Source organism: Stigmatopora nigra, chromosome 15 (genome assembly GCF_051989575.1).
Source record: "Stigmatopora nigra isolate UIUO_SnigA chromosome 15, RoL_Snig_1.1, whole genome shotgun sequence".
Lineage (NCBI taxonomy): Eukaryota > Metazoa > Chordata > Actinopteri > Syngnathiformes > Syngnathidae > Stigmatopora > Stigmatopora nigra.
This window is the reverse complement of record NC_135522.1, coordinates 12,342,070-12,360,793: the sequence shown is the minus strand read 5'-3', so window position 1 is coordinate 12,360,793 and position 18,724 is coordinate 12,342,070. Positions and strand designations below refer to the sequence as shown.

At 43.0% G+C, this 18,724-nt stretch overlaps 1 protein-coding gene across 2 annotated transcripts in view; it reads left to right on the top strand.

Annotated features, from left to right (window-relative positions):
• LOC144208201 (all-trans-retinol 13,14-reductase-like) overlaps nt 1-18,724 on the top strand; it is a 31,556-nt gene that overhangs the window by 2,313 nt on the left and 10,519 nt on the right. For both annotated transcript variants that reach the window (XR_013328845.1, XM_077733921.1), the window contains exons 2-9: nt 3,880-4,062; nt 9,369-9,507; nt 9,617-9,719; nt 9,791-9,986; nt 10,077-10,274; nt 10,371-10,490; nt 10,564-10,702; nt 15,497-15,606. Coding sequence is in view for 1 of the 2 variants with exons in the window: in XM_077733921.1 (XP_077590047.1) it covers nt 3,880-4,062; nt 9,369-9,507; nt 9,617-9,719; nt 9,791-9,986; nt 10,077-10,274; nt 10,371-10,490; nt 10,564-10,702; nt 15,497-15,606 (1,188 nt within the window). In the remaining variant the exon portion in view is untranslated. The remainder of the gene's footprint in view (nt 1-3,879; nt 4,063-9,368; nt 9,508-9,616; nt 9,720-9,790; nt 9,987-10,076; nt 10,275-10,370; nt 10,491-10,563; nt 10,703-15,496; nt 15,607-18,724) is intronic.

Sequence of the window (18,724 nt, the reverse complement as noted above, 5' to 3'; positions counted from 1 at the left end):
CGACCTTAGTTAGGATAAAGCGCTTCAGAAAATGAATGAATTAAAGATTTTTTTGTTGGTGTGCTTTGATATTTTCATCTCAGCTCATGTTCTAAACCGCTTTATCCTTATTAGGGTCTCGGAAGGGTGCTGGAGCCTATCCCAGCTGACTCTGGGCCAAAGGTGAGGGACACCCTGAATCCGTAGCCAACCGATCGCAGGGCACAAGGAGATGGACCTAAGGGCAATTGGGAGTGTCCAATCAGCCTATAATGCATGTCTTTGGAATATGGGAAGAAACCGGAGTACCCGGAGGAAACCCACACAGGCAAAGAACATGCAAACTCCACACAGATGGACATGACCTGGATTTGAACCCAAGAGCCCAGAGTTGTGAGGTCGACTCGCGCTAACCACTCGCTCCACAGGGCCATTTAATGAAAAAATTGTGCCACAGCTCAAAAAAGGTTGGGAGTCACTGTTTTCTGTAATCCTTATGAAGCGTGATTCATGGATGTGTGAGTGTGTGTATGTTTATGTTAAGATTCTCTCGCTATGTGTGTCCAAACCGTGCAACGTACAGAGCTGAATTTTTTATGGTGGCCAGAAACGGCTATTGGATCCTAATAGATGAATTTATTCAACTTCTCTAAGTGTGTGAACTCAACTTTTATTGGTTAAAGCTGAAAACAGAGTTGATGTATGAATCATTGTTTTTATATGATGTGTCCTAAACGCCTGCAAGGCTTATTGGGCATAACGTCAGATGCCTTTCCACATCATTTACAAACGTCATTTTCAGAAGAATTTCTGCCAGCAAGTTTCTAGGCGCCCCCCAGAACACTTTTCCCTGTCGTTACGAGAAGACGCGAGACAATATGCTGCTGGCTGTGCTGACCCAATTTAGTTGTAAGGTATGACGCCTTTCCACGTCATTTACAAACGTCATTTTTGGAAGAATTTCCGCCAGCGGGTTTCTAGGTGCTCCTCTGAACATTGTTTTTTCTGTCGTGACGGGGGTTATAAAACAACCATCTATCCATATATCACGCTCTATCTATTCTATTATCTTATAAAGCGTGATATATATGGATGGATGTGTGTGTGCACCTGGAAGCCACACGTCTACCTAGTCATTTCCACTTGAGTTGCATGAACTACGCAAACAATGCTATTGTGGGAGTTTTTATTTTTGACATATTTTCACTTTGGTTTACAATATCTTACCAAAATTAACACCCAAACATTGCTTAAATAGGTGAAACTCATCAGCCTTTCTTTTGAAATTGACCATAGGGCATATACCTGCTTCTGTATATATCATACTTGCCTCTTTTGCATAGTTTACATACTTTTCACCAATTTTGCCAAAAAAAGGGGATTTCTCATTTCTTATCGAGTTGGGAAAGGTGTAAACAATTGAAGCGCACCATGATGGCAGCACAATCTTCTGCATTCTTTGACCTTGGCGTTTATGATAACTTTGCAGTATAGACAAAAGAGCCGACTTGCATGCGTGCCTTAGGCTGTTTATTGACACTCACAGACAGCCTTTTAACACATCAACATCTGGGTCACTCGGTAATACGTAATGACCATCAGGTGGCGGTGGTTAAACCCACTTGTATAACCTGATGTAATTTACCGTTATAGTATCAATATACTACAGCGGTCATCAATTAATCCTTATAAAGCGTGATGTATGGATGGGTGTGTGTTTGTATATTAAGATTATCTCGCAATGTTTGTCCAAACCGTGCAACATAGAGAGTTGAATTTTTTTTTATGGTTGCCAGAAATGGCTGTCGAACCCTAGAAGACAAGTGATTGAATTTCTTCTTTTAAACAACCATTTTCAAAAGATTTTTTTTTAATAGTGTAACAAATGTCCTTTGGCGAAGCCGGAACCCACTGCTTGTACACAATAATTGCTACATCGTCATTTTGTTTTAAAAGTTGGACAATGAAACTGTGACTTGTAGTTAGACAGAGTCGGTGTGACATAGACTAGGCTTATTTCATCATCGCCAAATGTGTTCATATTGAAAACACAAAGCATATAGCATGCAACTCTAGCCCGCTTGAGTTTATCTATACCATTTCTATGAGGTACACAGATGTAGTGAGATGTGCTCTAACATGCCAGGAAGGTAACGTTGCATTTTCTCTGCCTGTTGCGGCTCCACACCTAGCCTTCTGGCCTTGGTTTTTTTCCTTGGGCCGTATAGGCCAATGATCAAATGCTCGCTGCCAGCACCTCATTGTCAAAATAGATTGGACATCTATCGCCACAAAAGGCAGTCAGGTGATAGCTAAAACAAAACAATAAACACATAAGCAGTCAGAGTTTGACAGTTTTGCTAAATGATTCATGGTAAATGGAGCGCGGTGTTCCAGGGGGAAGTAGTACCACACCTGCAATACAGAAATCCATTGAAGCATGCCATCATATTTTTGGAAGGGCTAGTAATTTTATTCATTCACACAAGTATGTTGGACTCCATCCCAGCCAAGAACAGGCACCAGGAGGGGGACACCCTGAAGTGTAGGCCACCCAATCGCCGGGCACAAGCAGATTGATGACCATGACAGACAGAGGGTTCAATCAGCCTACCCGGTGTCACATTTTGTTGGGTTTTTTGGGTGGAGGTGTGTGTGTGCGCGTGTGTTTTCCATGTGTGCTGTCTGAGTGATGTGTAGGTATCACCTTGTACGTCCCTCCTCGTTTCCCTTTTTCTCGTGGACAGCCTTTTGTAGTGTATAATTAGCTCTTGTCCGTTTTTTAAGGGTCGTTTTTGGTGAGGTCTTTAGTGGGAATTTTACTGCGTGTACCTTGTGTTACCCCGGCCATGTAAGTCATTTTTGCTACTTTGTCGGTGTTCATCTTCCCCTGTTAATCTGTCACTTTTGTATTGAGCATTTTGCCATTAAAAACCCTGAGTTGTGTATCACCGCTTTTGCCGCTTCTTCACGGGCCGGCCGGGACGACCTCCCGACTCAGGTTTTTTTTCTTCCGGTTTTGTAACACTCGGGGTTGTTTTATTTTTTTCCCCACATTTTGCACGGCGGGTTCGCCATCCTCCGGGCTCCCGCCCTTCCTTTGTTTTGTGATTACAGTTTGATCTTGGGATCTCTGGGATTCATCCCTTAAGGGGGGGGAGGAAGGTTACTGTCAGGTTTTGTTAGGGTTTTGGGGGAGATGTGTGTGGTGGCTGGGTGACGGGTGGGTCTCACCTCTCGTGTCCCTCCTAGGTTCCCTTTACTCTAATGGCCAGCTGTGTGTACTTTTGTGATTAGCCCCAGTCAGTGTACTTAAGAATTAATCTCCTGTGTGAGAGTATTACCTTGCGTACAATGTATTTCCCTATCCACGTAAGTCATGTATTCCCTCTTCATGGTCAACGTTTATTTGTCACTTTAGTACCACCATTATTGTCATTAAAAGCCTATAAGTTGTGCACCAGCACTTTTGCCGTTTTTTTCATGCCTTGCATCCTGGGTTTTCTCTCACCAAGTTCTCAAGGAAATCATGACACCAAGCATGTTTTTGGAATGTGGGAGGAAACCAGAGTTTGCACCCAAGTGTGGGCGTGAATGGTTGTTGGTCTTCTTCTCTATGATTGACAGGAAATCAATTAAGGGTGTCCCCCGGTTTGCTGTGTGTAGTTGGCCGGGATAGACTCAAGTAATCACTACCCTTGTAAGAATAAGTGGTACACAAAATAAATGAATGAATGAATGGATGGATGAATATGCCAACAAATGGTCCCAATGTACTTTTTTAAATTGATACATACTACACGAACTGGAAAACAAGTTTGCAAGCCTCTTATATTACTAGATGTATTTTTGAAAACATCTTAAAAACATTTATTTCACTTTAACCTGTGAAACTTATAGGATTCCGTATGGATCGAGTTCCCCATGCTCTGGATGCTGTGGTTATTGGCAGCGGTGTGGGTGGTTTGACAGCGGCAGCTGTATTGTCTAAGGCTGGAAAGAAGGTTCTTGTCTTGGAACAACACGATCAGGCTGGTGGCTGTACTCACACCTTTCAAAATAAGGGATTCGAGTTTGATGTGGGTAAGTCAATATGTACAGTTATGTGAACTCTGGAGTTTGGACATCTATATTATTTTAGTGCTTCTGAAACATGACATATTTCATATCAAACGTACATAAAAAGTCATATATATATATATATATATATATATATATATATATATATATATATATATATATATATATATATATATATATATATATATATATATATATATATATATATATATATATATATATATATATATATATATATATATATATATATATATATATATATATATATATATATATATATATATATATATATATACATATACATATATACATACATACATACATACACACACACACCCACATCCACCCACACCCAGCCACACCCACCCACCCACCCACCCACCCACCCACCCATATATATATATATATATATATATATATATATATATAGAGAGAGAGAGAGAGAGAGAGAGAGAGAGAGAGAGAGAGAGAGAGAGAGAGAGAGAGAGATGAGCAGGGCACTGTTCTGGGCGCGGCCAAGGTCGTCAAGTCGGGACTGCGACAGGAAGGGCTGCCAGGCTGGGGCGGCATAGTCCATGACGCTCCGCTGAAGAGCGAGGTGGACAGACAGAGCATAGACTGTTTTTTGGCCAGCCCCAGTCCTTTGTAGTCAGACAGGCAAGGATGCGGTTTCGGGAAGCCACTGTCTTGGTGACGGCCTTCACGTGTGGCCTGAAACTCAAGCATCTGTCGAGCTTTACCCCAAGGAATTTGGGGGTGGGGTTGAAACGCAGGCTCGTTGTTCCCACAGTGACGGACAGGATCCAGGAAGCCTCCCCTGAGTCAGAAGAGAAGAAGCTGACCTCGCTCTTCGCGGCGTTCAACGTCATCTTCTTTTTGCAGCTCCACTCGCAAACAGCTCCGACTGCGTTCTGAATCGCCGCCTCAGCGTCTTCCTTGCGCGTGCTCTGTGCCAGCAGGGCAAAGTTGTCGGCATAAAGCGCGAGGTCGACATCTGCTGGGATGACTCTTCGGAGGTTGTTGATGTATAACACGAAGAGGAGTGGTGCAAAGACAGAGCCTTGGGGGGAGAAACAGACTTTCCCCGCTCCCCGTTTATTTGAACCCTGGCTCGGCGGTCGGAGAGGAAGCTCTTTAACCACCGGGCAGTTTGGACTGGCATGCCTGCGTCCAGCGCCGACAGGAGGAGATCCTCCTTCCAGACATGGTCATAGGCTTTGCTGTAGTCCAGCAGGGCCATCACTCCGCGGAGCGTTTTTTTCTGTTGGAAACCGTCGCTAATGGTCTGCGTGACGTGGAGGATCTGGTCTTCGCAGCTCTTCAGCTTGCGGAAGCCCGCCTGCTCTCTACAAATCCAACCTCAGGTGTCTGCCTCATAGTACACTCGGTTGTAGATGATTCTCTCGGGGGTCTTCACCACGCACGAGATCCGGCTGATTGGACGATAGGTGGAGATGTCACTGGCAGGTTTGCCTGTCTTCCTGAGAGGTAGGATGGTTGTCTCTCTCTGAAGGATTCATTAAAGATTCCTAGGAGTTCCCGCCTGGCCGCAGGTCCCAGCGCCTTGATGAAGGATGGGGGGTTGGGGGGATATCGTCCGGGCCTGGGGCGCCCGTCGGTCGCATCTGATGGATTGCAGTTTTGAGCTCCCGCTCGCTGAAGTCCGCGCAGCTCTCGTCGTCAGCTGATGGGGCGTCCAGCCGTTGCTTCGCTTCTCGGATGCGGCGTCGTTCTTTTTTGGAGAAGGAGAGTCTGCACACTGCGGCATAGTGCTTGGCAAAAACATCGTCTTTCCCCACGTTGGTGGTGTAGAGGCGGCCGTTGTGTTGCAGGGACTCAGTAAGCGTGCAGGTATCAGGTGATCCGCTGAGAGAGCGGATCAATCGCCACGTTTTGCTAGTGTCCGGGTTGAACTCCAGCTCCTCCAATAGGGCAGCCCACTTTGCTTCCTTGGCCGACTGGGTGAGGGTGTTCACGTTCCTGCAAGCAGCTAGCCAGTCTTCTCTGTGGGTGCCTACAGAGCGGCGTAGGCGATTGCGTTCTTTGATCGCAGATCTCACGTCAGCCGACATCCAGGTGTTGCTCGTCTTGCCTCTCCGGAATTTGCCAACGACGCGCTTCCCCACCTCCTTCAGCAGAGTCGTGAAGCGGGAGAGGCGGTTGGTCAGCGGCGGGGGCGTGTTGGTTCCAAAACTCAGGATTGCGTCTTCTACGTCCTGAGTGAAGGTTGCCCAGTCGACGTCTTTGTGGTTCCACCGTGCCGTTGGTAGGGGCGGGCATGACGGGCGGACGACACAGGCCACTGAAATGGACGGGGGTAGGTGGTCGGATCCAAGGTCCTCATCAACATTCCATTCGGCATGGTTGGCGAGCCGCGGGTGGGCAAAGGTGAGGTCAGGTGTGCTAAGCCCGCCGGTGCTTTGGTTCACCCTTGTTGCCGACGCGTTGTTTAGGAGTGTGATAGAGTTCCTCAGCACCCAGTCCTCGATATCGGCCCCACGCTTGTCGCTTGGCTGGTTGTAGTCCCAGAGACCGGAGTGGGCGTTTAGTTCACCGCTGATGAGGGAGTTGGCGACCCCCCCGAGCAACCAGGGTAAGGTGCCCGGCTGTTCTCCGCCCGCCCTGCATGATTCTCGTTTCTCATGTATAATTGACCTTGGGACGTCTAGGATCGTCCCTTAGAGGGGAGGTACTGTCAGAAGTGGCTCGTTTGCCCCTCCTGGCGTGATGTCATTGTTGTTTGCAGCTGTCTGCATTACTTGATTATCTTTTCCTGGGCTACTTAAGGATTGTGGGTTGTGTTGATCATCGTCGGATCGACTGATTTGTTTCCTCGTTGTCATGCTTACGTCACTTGATGCCACGCTGCATCGTGCGATATCATAGTAGTAGTTCGTTGTTTCAAGCCCAAGTTGTTTTTGTACGTTTTTGCCAGTTAATTAAACCAAGGAATCAAATGCAACGGAACGGCCTCCCTTTTCCTTCGGCGTCCCCACATCTGGGTGAACTTTCCCCCGGTCGCGTCGCGCTACGCGACGTGATCATAACAGTTTGTGGATATATAGTTCTTTTGTCAACCAATTGACAGCGGCCGTCATTTACTAGGGTACATTTGCAAAAGAACTCCTGCCGCTAGATGTTGTCGTCAACAGAGAATTCAGAGCTAGACTGCAAACTATATACAGTGGTACCTCGTCATACGATCACCTCGTGATACAATATGCTCGTCTTACGACGGAAATTTCAATCGAAGAATATGCTCGCGATACAATTAAAATTTCGAGATGCGACCAAGCCAGGTGGCCATGACCTGAGAGGCTGTTTATCATTGTAGCGCCTGTCTTTTTTTTTTTGCTGCATCTCTTTCGTGTATAATAATAGCTACGAGCATCGAATGATTTATTCAGACGAGTTTTGATCAAGAAACGGACAATGCGCATTCGCCGGCAAAATGGCAGAAAAAGAGTTAACCTCACACACTGCAAAGCTTTTCTGTGGGATTTTGTCTATTCAATACTGGCCGATTCTTCAATGGACAGCATAACAAACTGACCAGAGGTGCTACTACAACATGAAGGCCATGTGTTTATTACCATTAGGTTGTTCATATATTGTTGTTTGAATAGGAAACTGCGTTCAATGGAGAAAAGCCGACAATAGACAGACAACATTCATTAATCAGCATTACATAGGAAATAGATCGAATTATTGCTTCCCTAAATCATTGTCTTACACCATGGACGGAGGTCACACCTGTACAAATGGACAGATGACCTCTGAAGCCCTGATGCTGCTACACAAACTCAAGAGACTTCACTAGAAAAGTTGCCAAGGGTTCTATTGTGCAATGTGCATTCTCTGCAAAGAATATTGCAGTAAATTGAGTTTGTCGGATCCCAGCAATTTACACAAAAGCTTTTTCCCGACAACAAGAAAACGCAACCATTCTTCAGAAACTCAGAGTCGATCACTTAGCGTCGTAACTAAGAAAACACCCCGGCCTATTTCCTTATTTTGTTTGCGGAAAAATGTCTACATAAATGTTTTGTGTGCAGTGTGCCTGTCCCTTTTAAGTCACATCAACATTGCAAATGCGCATACCTGTCAACCTCTGCCGATAACTGCCCTTATAAATGATTATAATTCCCCATACAAACCCCCAAAAAACCTTACAAACACCGTAAGACGCATGTTTACTTGCGGTAACTCATTTCTTACTAGGTGGGTCCTCCATGCTTGCTTCCACAATATTTACTCTATGTATATCTACGCATGCGCATGTCATCCTTTATCGATATTGCCGTACGCGCCGCTAAAAAAATACATACGATTGAGGTGAATTTTTGCTGGTATACCGTGACAATAGTAACGATCAATGACAGTAGCGTTGTTGGCAACCAGCCTATGAGACTATCTGGATTTTAGCCAAAACGGTCTTGTTGAGATCGGTTTTCATAAATATTGGCGATTTAAAAAAAAAATCCCCGTACAAAAGTTGGTGTACGGCGAACATGATTTGAAATGGTAAAAAAAATGTATAAAATACGTATAAAACCTACAAGTTGACCGGTATTAATGTGTCAGGGCGACATTGGCACACAGGGCTCTGTAAATCTAAATATAGTTTAAAGTGACTGGGAATGCACTGCAACTACTACGTTGTGAACGAAGCAAGGACAAAATCATGATTTGAGATCATTAGCAGTGGTTTACACGAGGTCACCTTACTTGGCAATCAACTTGTTTGTCGTCTCTAAATGTGGCCATACATTTAGCAAGATTATTGTGCGTGTTCTTTTAGTTAATCTTTCAAACTAATCTTTGCTACATATGAAAAAATAACGCATTTCACTAAGTATGGTTTGAAGTTTACTTAATTTTGATCAAAGTAGCTAGTATGATTGACTCTGGAGGAGCAAGTGAACGCATCATTTGCGAGAGGCTTAGGTATCAACAATAGATGGCTATGTTTAGATTTACAGAGCCCTGTGTCACCCAATCACCAGCTTTTGTCACTCATAGTCACTCAAAAGAAGCTAAGAGCCAATGCCATGAAGTTCATTTCACTGACAACTTTCTAAGTCCCCAAAATTGCTAGTGTGTGTGTGTGTGTGTAGTGGGTGTAAATACTTTAAGTACTTTACACACAATGACATCAGCTCATGAAATCTCATCATTTTCTGAACCACTTTATCCTCACTAGGATCACGGGAGCTAATGAAGCAAAGATGATGAAAATTAAGATTTAGTGCATTGACTATCGAGACCTTGATTCCTGTCTCTAAATATATATTTATGGTTTCCACTAGGCATTCATTATCTTGGCCAGCTTCACGAGAATAGCTTGCTTAGGGTTGCCCTGGATCAGATCACTGAGGGCCAGCTGCAGTTTACTCGTCTTGAGCAACACTTTGATACACTTTTCTTGGGGCAGCCTGGTAAACACAGGTACGGCCCGGTCCGATACTATAAAATTTGTGTTATTATTTTTTTCTTAATGTGTGTTTGTGAGGTTTGATTACCAGCCCTTCAACTCATTCAATCTTTACTTTTTTAGGAAGTATCATTTACATGCAGGGAAGACTGAAATGGCAGCTAGCCTCAAGAAACAGTTTCCAGGAGAGGAGGACGCTATTGATGAGTTCTTTAGATTAATGAAGGTAAAGTAGACTTTTATTCAAAATGTGACCAGACCTATGATCATTGAAACATATGTTTTGCACCCTTGCAGTTAGCATCGAAACGGACTCCACTTATTGCCACTTTGAAGATTATTCCTTATTGGCTTGTAAACTTCCTGGTTTGGACCGGCCTATTAGATTATATATCTTCAGTGTTCCGCCTAGCGACCACAAACCACTCTGAAATCATGTCCCGTCTCACTAAAAATAAGGACCTTAGGGCCTTATCTGCTTACCTTTTCTATGGTATGGACATTTGCAATTTAAAATGCAGGCAATATCATAGAAATAGATCTAACACACATGTATAACTTCTTTTTTTTACTTTTCTTCAAGGTGTGCCTCCCAAACAATCTAGCTTTCTCATTAACGCACTCCTCCTTCACCACTACAAACGTGGTGCTTACTATCCTCGAGGAGGTGCGAGTGAATTTGCCTTCCACATTATCCCTGTCATTCAAAAGGCAGGGGGTACTGTCTTGGTGAGGGCAGCAGTGGAGCGCATAATACTAAACCAGCAAGGAAAAGCTTGTGGTAAGAAAACAATCAAGGCTTTTTTCAAAATTAGCATTTTCTGATAGCTATTGAAATTTATGTTGTAATTTTAATGCTATTCTTCATTTGGATCAGGGGTGACAGTGCTGAAAGGCCAAGATGAGATTGAGATTTTTGCTCCCGTTGTCATTTCCAATGCTGGAATCTTCAACACCTTCCAAAAGTTTTTGCCACTGCAAATACAAGAAAGATCAGGTGATATTTAATTTTATGTGAAACTTTGAAACACAATTTATGGTGTTTAAAATGTTCTATTGATTCTGAGTAGAGATCCAGTCATTATTGAGTATGGTGCGCCATGGCATGGGTTCATTCTTGGTCTTTGTTGGCCTGGATGGAACCAAAGAAGAGCTGGGAATCGTTTCCACTAACTTCTGGATGTATAAAGATAATGACTTGGATGCACTGTAAGTTCTACATTTCTGTATTGATTCCTACTATCTCCTAAGTGTGTTCTTATTTTGACCAATAAACTGGGTTATCAATTTATCAGGGGTTAGGGGGGTCTGTTTTTGGACTGCATACTCCTGCGGCATTGGGCATACGGTCTACAGACATTTAGCCGACCGACGTCTGGCCGAGGCCCAACTCGCCGAGGGGGCATCTGGCCGTACGTAGAATTAGCCGACTGACTATCCAGGCGAGGGACATTTTGCCAACGCGCTCGCCCCGCCCCCGGTCGTGTGTGTACAAGTTTTTTCAACCTCGGCCCACGGGCCATATACATATGTTACTGATAACAACATTCATCTCGAATAAATGGTTACAGATGACAACATTCTTTTAGAATAACAAGTTACAGATAACAAAATTCATTTAGAATAACAAGTTACAGATAACAAAATTCATTTAGAATAACAATAACAGAATGGCAGTGTCATATCCATTGTCCAGACACCCACCAAAGGGAATCTACCAGTGGTGTGCCATCAGGGCCTTCAAGGGCTTCTCTGCTGGCCCAAGAATCTTAATCACAGACTGATGTTAATTATATTTTGCCCATGACTACTTATTAAATAATTCCAAATTGTCTGTTAGCTTCCTTTCATTGCTTTCCCCCATGGTTGCACTGCTTCCAGATGTGTGTTTTTATATTGAAGCATTTAACCAATCTCAGCCACTATTTGTTGCCGGGGTCAGCCTGCCTCCAAGGCCTTCACAATCAGTTCTGCAGGCTCTGCTGCATTAAACAAGTGTGGATAAGACTGTTGCTTTAACCAATCAGAATTCGATTTGGTGACACCAAGGCCTTATCACAGGTGTAGGTATACATCATTGCCTTGTAGCAGACGTAAGTATACATAATCGCTTTCACCAACTATGATTGGCTAGTGATAGAGTGGATTAGCCAGAGCTACCAAACTATATCTGGAGTGAGCTGCACAGGCAAATATATTGTTGTGTTGATTTTATAGCGGTTTTGTCAACCCGCAATGGTTGAAAGAGGAGAAGAAATAGATTTGTTTGCAGATTTACTGCCATTTTTAAGACAGACTTTTACAGAAAAAAAAAGCTGGACATCATTAAGAAAGGTCGGACAACTCAATTGCAAGCAACCCTGTCACAACCAGGAATGAACATTTTCAGCACTAAATCGAATAAAATTGTATGCCAGAAATACGCCAGGACATGCTTGACTTTCAGCAGTAGCTTCGATGGCGATAGAAAAGAAGGAGGAAAGAAAGAGGATGGATATTGAGGTCAGGTAAAAATCATTTTTGGTGAGTGAAATATGGCTATATTCCCAAATAATAATTTCAATTGTATGAGGTTATTGTTAATGATTTTTATGTGTCTCAGCTGTAGCTGCAGTAGAGGTTTTATAGCCATAAAATAGTTTTTGAGGGTTGGATGGATTCCGAGAGCTGAAGGCGTCGCTAAGAAATTCACGGACCTCCACTGGAATACACACAGAAAGTGTAGTTAAAGCTTGCCTCATGCAATTCTGATGATTAAGCCTATTTTAAGAAAAACATTAAAACATAAAGAGCTACTCAGTGAAAGAAGTAATCTTCAACTTAAGTAATGGATGGCCACATAGGTTGGAAGTGTCATCACCCCTGCACGCATTTCACGGAGCTAGAGCCTGTCTGTCAAAAAGTGATGGTCTAGTGATGTACCAAGATCGCATTGGGATCCCCATGGAAATTAGATCAGATGTTCTACATCAGCTCCACAAAGGGTATCCAGGATTAACCAAGTGTAGGGAGCATGGTAGAACCACGGTAATTTCACCAAATCAACAGATTTTTTCCATGGTATCTTCGTTTCTTCAGTCTATCTTGTAAGTTTCAAATTTGGACTTTGCTGCTGTATCTTCATTAAAATTTCACATGATGAAATATTTCTGCCATAATTCATTACTGTCATCCCTAAAAAGGGATTATTGGCAATTTCAGAAATTGATTCAAACTTCCCAAATCTTTTCCACCTTGATATCTGACCAATTGATCATATCTCGGGGGTCAGCCAATCAAAAAGCACAAGAAGACGGACAACCATTCACGCCTACAATCATAACCAGGGTTAATTTAGTTTTCAACCAGCCGAGCATTCATAATTTTGTTTTGTGGGTGAAAACTGGACTGCCAGGAGAAAATCCATGAATTCGAGAGGATACCATGCATACTCCACAGTCTGGAAGGCCTGGATCTACCCGGCTTTCATTAATCGATCTAAGAACCGTGAGTTCAAAGGGTTGACCACTAGTCTGTCCATTTGGATCGCTTACCTACAGTTGTGGTCAATAGTTTACATACACATATGAAAAACATAATGTCATGGCTCTCTAGAGTTTCCAGTTATTTGTACAACTCTGATTTTTCTCTATAATAGGGTGATTGGAACAGATCCTATAAAGTGCAAGGCACTGTTTTGTCACTGCCACGATCAGGAAGAAAAAAGAAGCTATCACCTGCTCCTTAGACAAAATTGGTCAGGAGGGTGAAGAATGAACCGAGAATCAAACAAAAAGCAGATCTGCCAAGAATTACAAGATGCTGGAACACAGGTGTCAGTGTCCACAGTGAAGAGCGTTTTGCATTTCCATGATTAAATTCAATGATAATTTCATTATACACAGCTGTTGTATAATGACTGTCTATTAGGATCCGACAGCCTCTCCTGGCCACCATAAAAAAAATATATGTTGCACGGTTTGACAAACGTGGCGAGAGAATCTTAACACACACACGCACACACCCATAAATCACACTTTATAAGGATTATAGATAAAACGGTGAATGAAAACAACACAATGAATCGATGTGCCTAAATATTTTTGTCAAGTGTCAATTTACATCCATTGTAGTTGAGATGTCACAGCTGACAGTGACGCTGAGAGGTGCAAAAGTGCAGCTAATTAATACAAGTTAGCATCATTGCGAGAGAGACAGGATACTGCCCATTTATTCAATATTCAATTATTTAACATACCATTTACCCCCACAAAGTCCCCGGGGGGGTGTTGGAGCCTAACCCAACCAACTATGGGCACCGGGCAGAGGACACAGTGGTGGCCAGTCAGTAGCAGACTAACCATTGTACCGGAATAAAATAACAAATGAAGCCCTTTTGCTTCTGCTTTAAGTTCACAAAACCATCTTTTGTAAAATACTCACTGGAGAGACTACTATAATCAGGGATTTGTGGCTATTTGATATTGAATCAATTGGTATTGTAAAATACTCACTGGAGAGACTACTATAATCAGGGATTTGTGGCTATTTGATATTGAATCAATTGGTATGCCCTGTTGGTCAACGAGAGCGTCACCAAAGCTTGAGAAGGGGAGAAAAAAATAGCACCGTATTTCATCCTTCTAAAAATGATCAACACGAAACAGTTTTTGCCTGCAAATCTCGCGTGTTGGATTAAATGTACACACAATTGAATTGATGTACCTACATATTTGGAAACAAAGGGACAAAATGTCCAATTACACCAATTGCAGTAGAGATCTTACTCCTCTCGGAAAGCTGATGAACTGATAAAACGAGGCGAGAGAGAGATTGGGGATGATTGTGCCATTAACTGGCACACAATAACAAATGAAGTTCACAAAGTTTTCCTTTGTAAAATCCTCTTTCATTGCAGAGTGCTTTTGGTCAGGGTACAAACCCCTCTATTATCAGAACAGTCTGCTTACCTCGTTGGTCAACGACAGTGTTGCCAAAGCTTCAGAAGGGGAGAAATAAAGACCTTTTTATATTTGCCCTTTCTCAGGTACAAGTGGTTGTAGCATTTTTACGGGGTTTAGAGGGATATAGCAGTGGATCAATTATATGTATAGTGGTAGGAGCAAGTCAGAAAGCAGTGACGACACTGGGCTTGGGTCATGACCTCAAAAGTTTGTGTTTTTGATCTACCTAAAACAAAAACTTTCAAAAATCTAAGCAAAAAAAGATTCTGACTGGGTCTCAGCGATTTTTTTCTCACTTTTTCTCAGTTTGTGCCCACATTTTCAGCAGTTTTCTGAAAACAAATTTGATATATTTGATAAAAAAAAATTGAAGCGGAACTTTAGAACCCGTATTTTAAAAAGATATTCAGTGCAATTATTATTCATAGATCTAAACTTCAGGAACAGGTTAAGAAAGAGTGAGATCAATTTAAATAGGAAATAGGTTTATTACCGGACTGCAGGATGGTTGGAGAATGCTCAAACAGCTGTGAACCGCTCACAGTCTGTCGTCCTTGCAATTCTCTCAAAACAGTTCCAAAGCGAGTTGGCCACATTCCACAATACAAGGAAACAATTACAAACCCTGTTAGCCAGCCTATGTTACATTTCATCAGGCGAACAAACAATTGCAAGGCCAGCTAGTTAGCTATCTTAAATTTCGTGGTGCGAACAAACAATTGTAAAACCAGTTTGGCCACATGGCTCGACATGAACAAACAATTATTAAGCCGGTTGGCAGGTCTACCCCACATTTTGGCCATCAGTTATTTACAGATGCTCTATTAGCAGTCAAGTCTATCTCTCCTCCAATAAAAGACTTGTGGCATGTGCATATTTTTTTGCTTGGTCATTGTGCTGATCTAAAAAGAAATCAATAATAAGTAAACAGATTTCTTTCCAACTATGCATCTCTATTTCTTACATTATAAGTACGTAAATTTAAAACTTTTCAGCCACTTTTCTTTGGGTATAATTTTGGATTCCATTAATATGTGTGTGCGTGTTGTCTTGTGTGAAGAATGGAACTATACTCATCTCGGAAGAGGGAAGAGGTATTGGGGAACATACCAATGATGTTCATCACCTTTCCATCTGCCAAAGACCCCACAGCCAACCTTCGACAACCAGGTAAAAGACTGTGCATGTTGAGTACAACTACTGGAATGTAAAACAATTCCTACCTGTTACAAGATGATTTCTTGGTGTAAAGGCATCGCGGTAAATTTCGAACATTGGACCCAACAACAAAAGTTAGGTTGACAGATCATTATATTTCTTCAGCATCTTCTTCCTCCTACCCAAGACCTGCATGAGGTGGATGGGGAGAGGGAAGTCTGAGCTTTCCTGTGAAAGCTGCTGCGTCCCCATTATATATATTTTCCTTTGAAATATTTGCTAACACGGGGTGCCTGGCAGATTGAATGGTTAGGGTGTCGGCCTTAGAGCTCTGGAGTCCTGGGTGCAAATCCAGGTCGGTCCACGTCGGTGGAGTTTGCATGTACTCCCGGGCCTGTGTGGGCTTTTTCCGGGGACTCTGGTTTATTTCCACATTCCAAAAACATGCATGGTAGGCTGATCGGAAACTAAATTTCCCCTAGGTATGGGTGTGAGTATGCATGGTTGTCTGTTTCCTCTTGCTCTGCGATCGGCTGGCCACCGATTCAGTGTGTTGTCCCCCACCTCTGACCCAAAGTCAGCTGGGATAGGCTCCAGCACCCCCCACAACCCTAATGAGGATTAAGCGGTTCAAAAGATGAATGAATGAAAATTTGCTAACTCTACGGAACAATGCATATGAATAGTAACTTTAAAATTAGTATAGTAATGCTGCATGAATTAATACCATTTGTTGTTAAAATATACTTTATTTATATCAGACTTTATTACTTATTTATGATTATTATTAATATTTCATTATTTTACAAGCTATGGGTTTCTTGTCAGTCACCACTCAAGTAGTTGATGTTGTTCTTCCTCTTGTGGACACTAACTTCGAACTCTTACCCCTCTGTTATTCGTGAACCCATCATCTTGAAACTGCATAACTACGTAGAGTGGTCCTGCATCTATCGAATTCAGTCCAATTTTTTATTTTTATTGATTTATTTTTTTGTATCTGGGCTGACGAATCAGCTGTGCCCATGTTGCCTTTGGGTAACGAGTTTGCATATGTTGTACCCGTGATTTTCCACGGGGTGGCAGTGTTTCGCCTTTAAAAGACGGGTGAAATAATCAGACAGGTCCTTTGTTGTATTTCAAACCAACTTTAGTTATATCAAAACAATTCACACAAAACATAATATACAATAACACTCAAATATATACATAGTAACATATTAACAACCCGTTATAATCCAAACAATGTACTTGTTGCAAAAACGATTATAACTTATGAGTATAGAAACTTGTTACCTTTTTGTTCCGGCCGTCATATTTTGCATACTTATTATGCTACCCTTATAACGGCGGCCGAAAGTAGCCTGCTGTAAACAATGCACCCGAGACTCGCACATTCACGCACACACATAAAAAAAGTAAACAACCAGCGGCCGAAGGTAGCTCGCTTTAAACAATACCCGAGACTCGCACATTTACGCGCACACATGAAAAAGTAAATAACCAGCGGCCGAAGGTAGCTTGCTGTAAACAATACCCGAGACTCGCACATTTACGCGCACACATAAAAAAGTAAACAAGCATCACTAAGCATTACGTTCTTTCTCACATGCTACTATTGCCTCTTGCACATCTCACACTCAATCGATATTCAAAACAAAGCAACATACCTTTAAAAGACGGGTGAAATAATCAGACAGGTCCTTTGTTGTATTTCAAACCAACTTAGAGAAATGTCTGAATAGCCCGTTATTATACTATACCAAGGTCTATGACCATTGGTTAATCACTGCGTGACTTGCGCGTGCCCATTACGTCATCGCCGTGTGTTTAACGCATGCTAAGCGGCATGAGTCCCTTTTTAACTTAACACCTGCACTCATGTATAACATCAACTACTTCACCCTGTCACACTCTCCCCCACAAAAACAAATGTCGTCCCGACATTAATATGCTCCCAAACATTTCCACTTTGGTGAGCCGATGCTCATTAAAGTCCAGGCGGCACGGGCCACAGTTCAAATATAATCCACAACTCGTACGGTCCACGTTTTACTGGATGGCACAGTAATCACAGTCCATAACAGTCCATAACAGTCCATAACAGTCCATGACAGTCCATGACCGCATCATGCACGTCGTCTTTGTAGGTTCAAGCTTGTTGGAGTCCAAACAAAAAAGGTGGCTGCAGGTAATATGGATGCAGGTGTACTAACCAAGGGGCCACTCCTGGTGCAGGGTAAACAGTTAGCCGCTCCTGCGGTGACTGTGTACTATAACAGGAGGGGATTCCAAGATGGTCATAGGTCGTACGTCGTGGTGGGTGTCTCTCCCTTCTCGGCCGTTCAACAGTCAGCGCCTCAGGTTCCGTCACGGCGGTTGGCGGGGAAGTGTCTGATAACTGCTCATCACTAGGACCTTCAAGAGGAGGGTTTGCTCCCTCACCAGGCAGGTCCTCCAGCTGATGGTCCTCTTCTACTTGTACTGGTCCGGAAGCAGGGCCCCTCACTTCGTGTGTCTGGTCCACAGGCCTGTGCTACGGCTCCATCTCCTGGTTACCTCTCTCATTTAGCTGGCGTAGCTCATAGTGGAAGTCATCTTCGTCATCGCTTTCTTTGTCTGACTCCTGATGAGCTGCCGGCTGCTGTTTCTTTCTCGGCGTCCTCGTGCCGATTTTCCCTTCTTCTGGTGTTATCTCAACGGGCAAATGGTCACAAGACATTAGTAGATTTCTGTGCAGAATTCTGGAACGATCTTTACCTCTTTCTGGCCTAACTTCATAAATTGGTAGGTCAGATCCCATTTGCTTCACCACTGTGTGAACTGTATCTTCCCAGAAGTCACGGAGCTTCCCAGGTCCTCCTCTTGGTGTCAGGTTTTTTATCAGGACGCGTTCTCCTGGTTGTAGCACAGAACTCCTTACTTTAGTGTCATAGTGCTTTTTACCTTTTTCTGCCGCTCTCCGTGCATTCTCGGTGGCAATGGTGTACGCCTCCTTCATCCCTCGTCTCAATTTCTCCACATAGTCCCAACTTAGAGAAATGTCTGAATAGCCCGTTATTATACTATACCAAGGTCTATGACCATTGGTTAATCACTGCGTGACTTGCGCGTGCCCATTACGTCATCG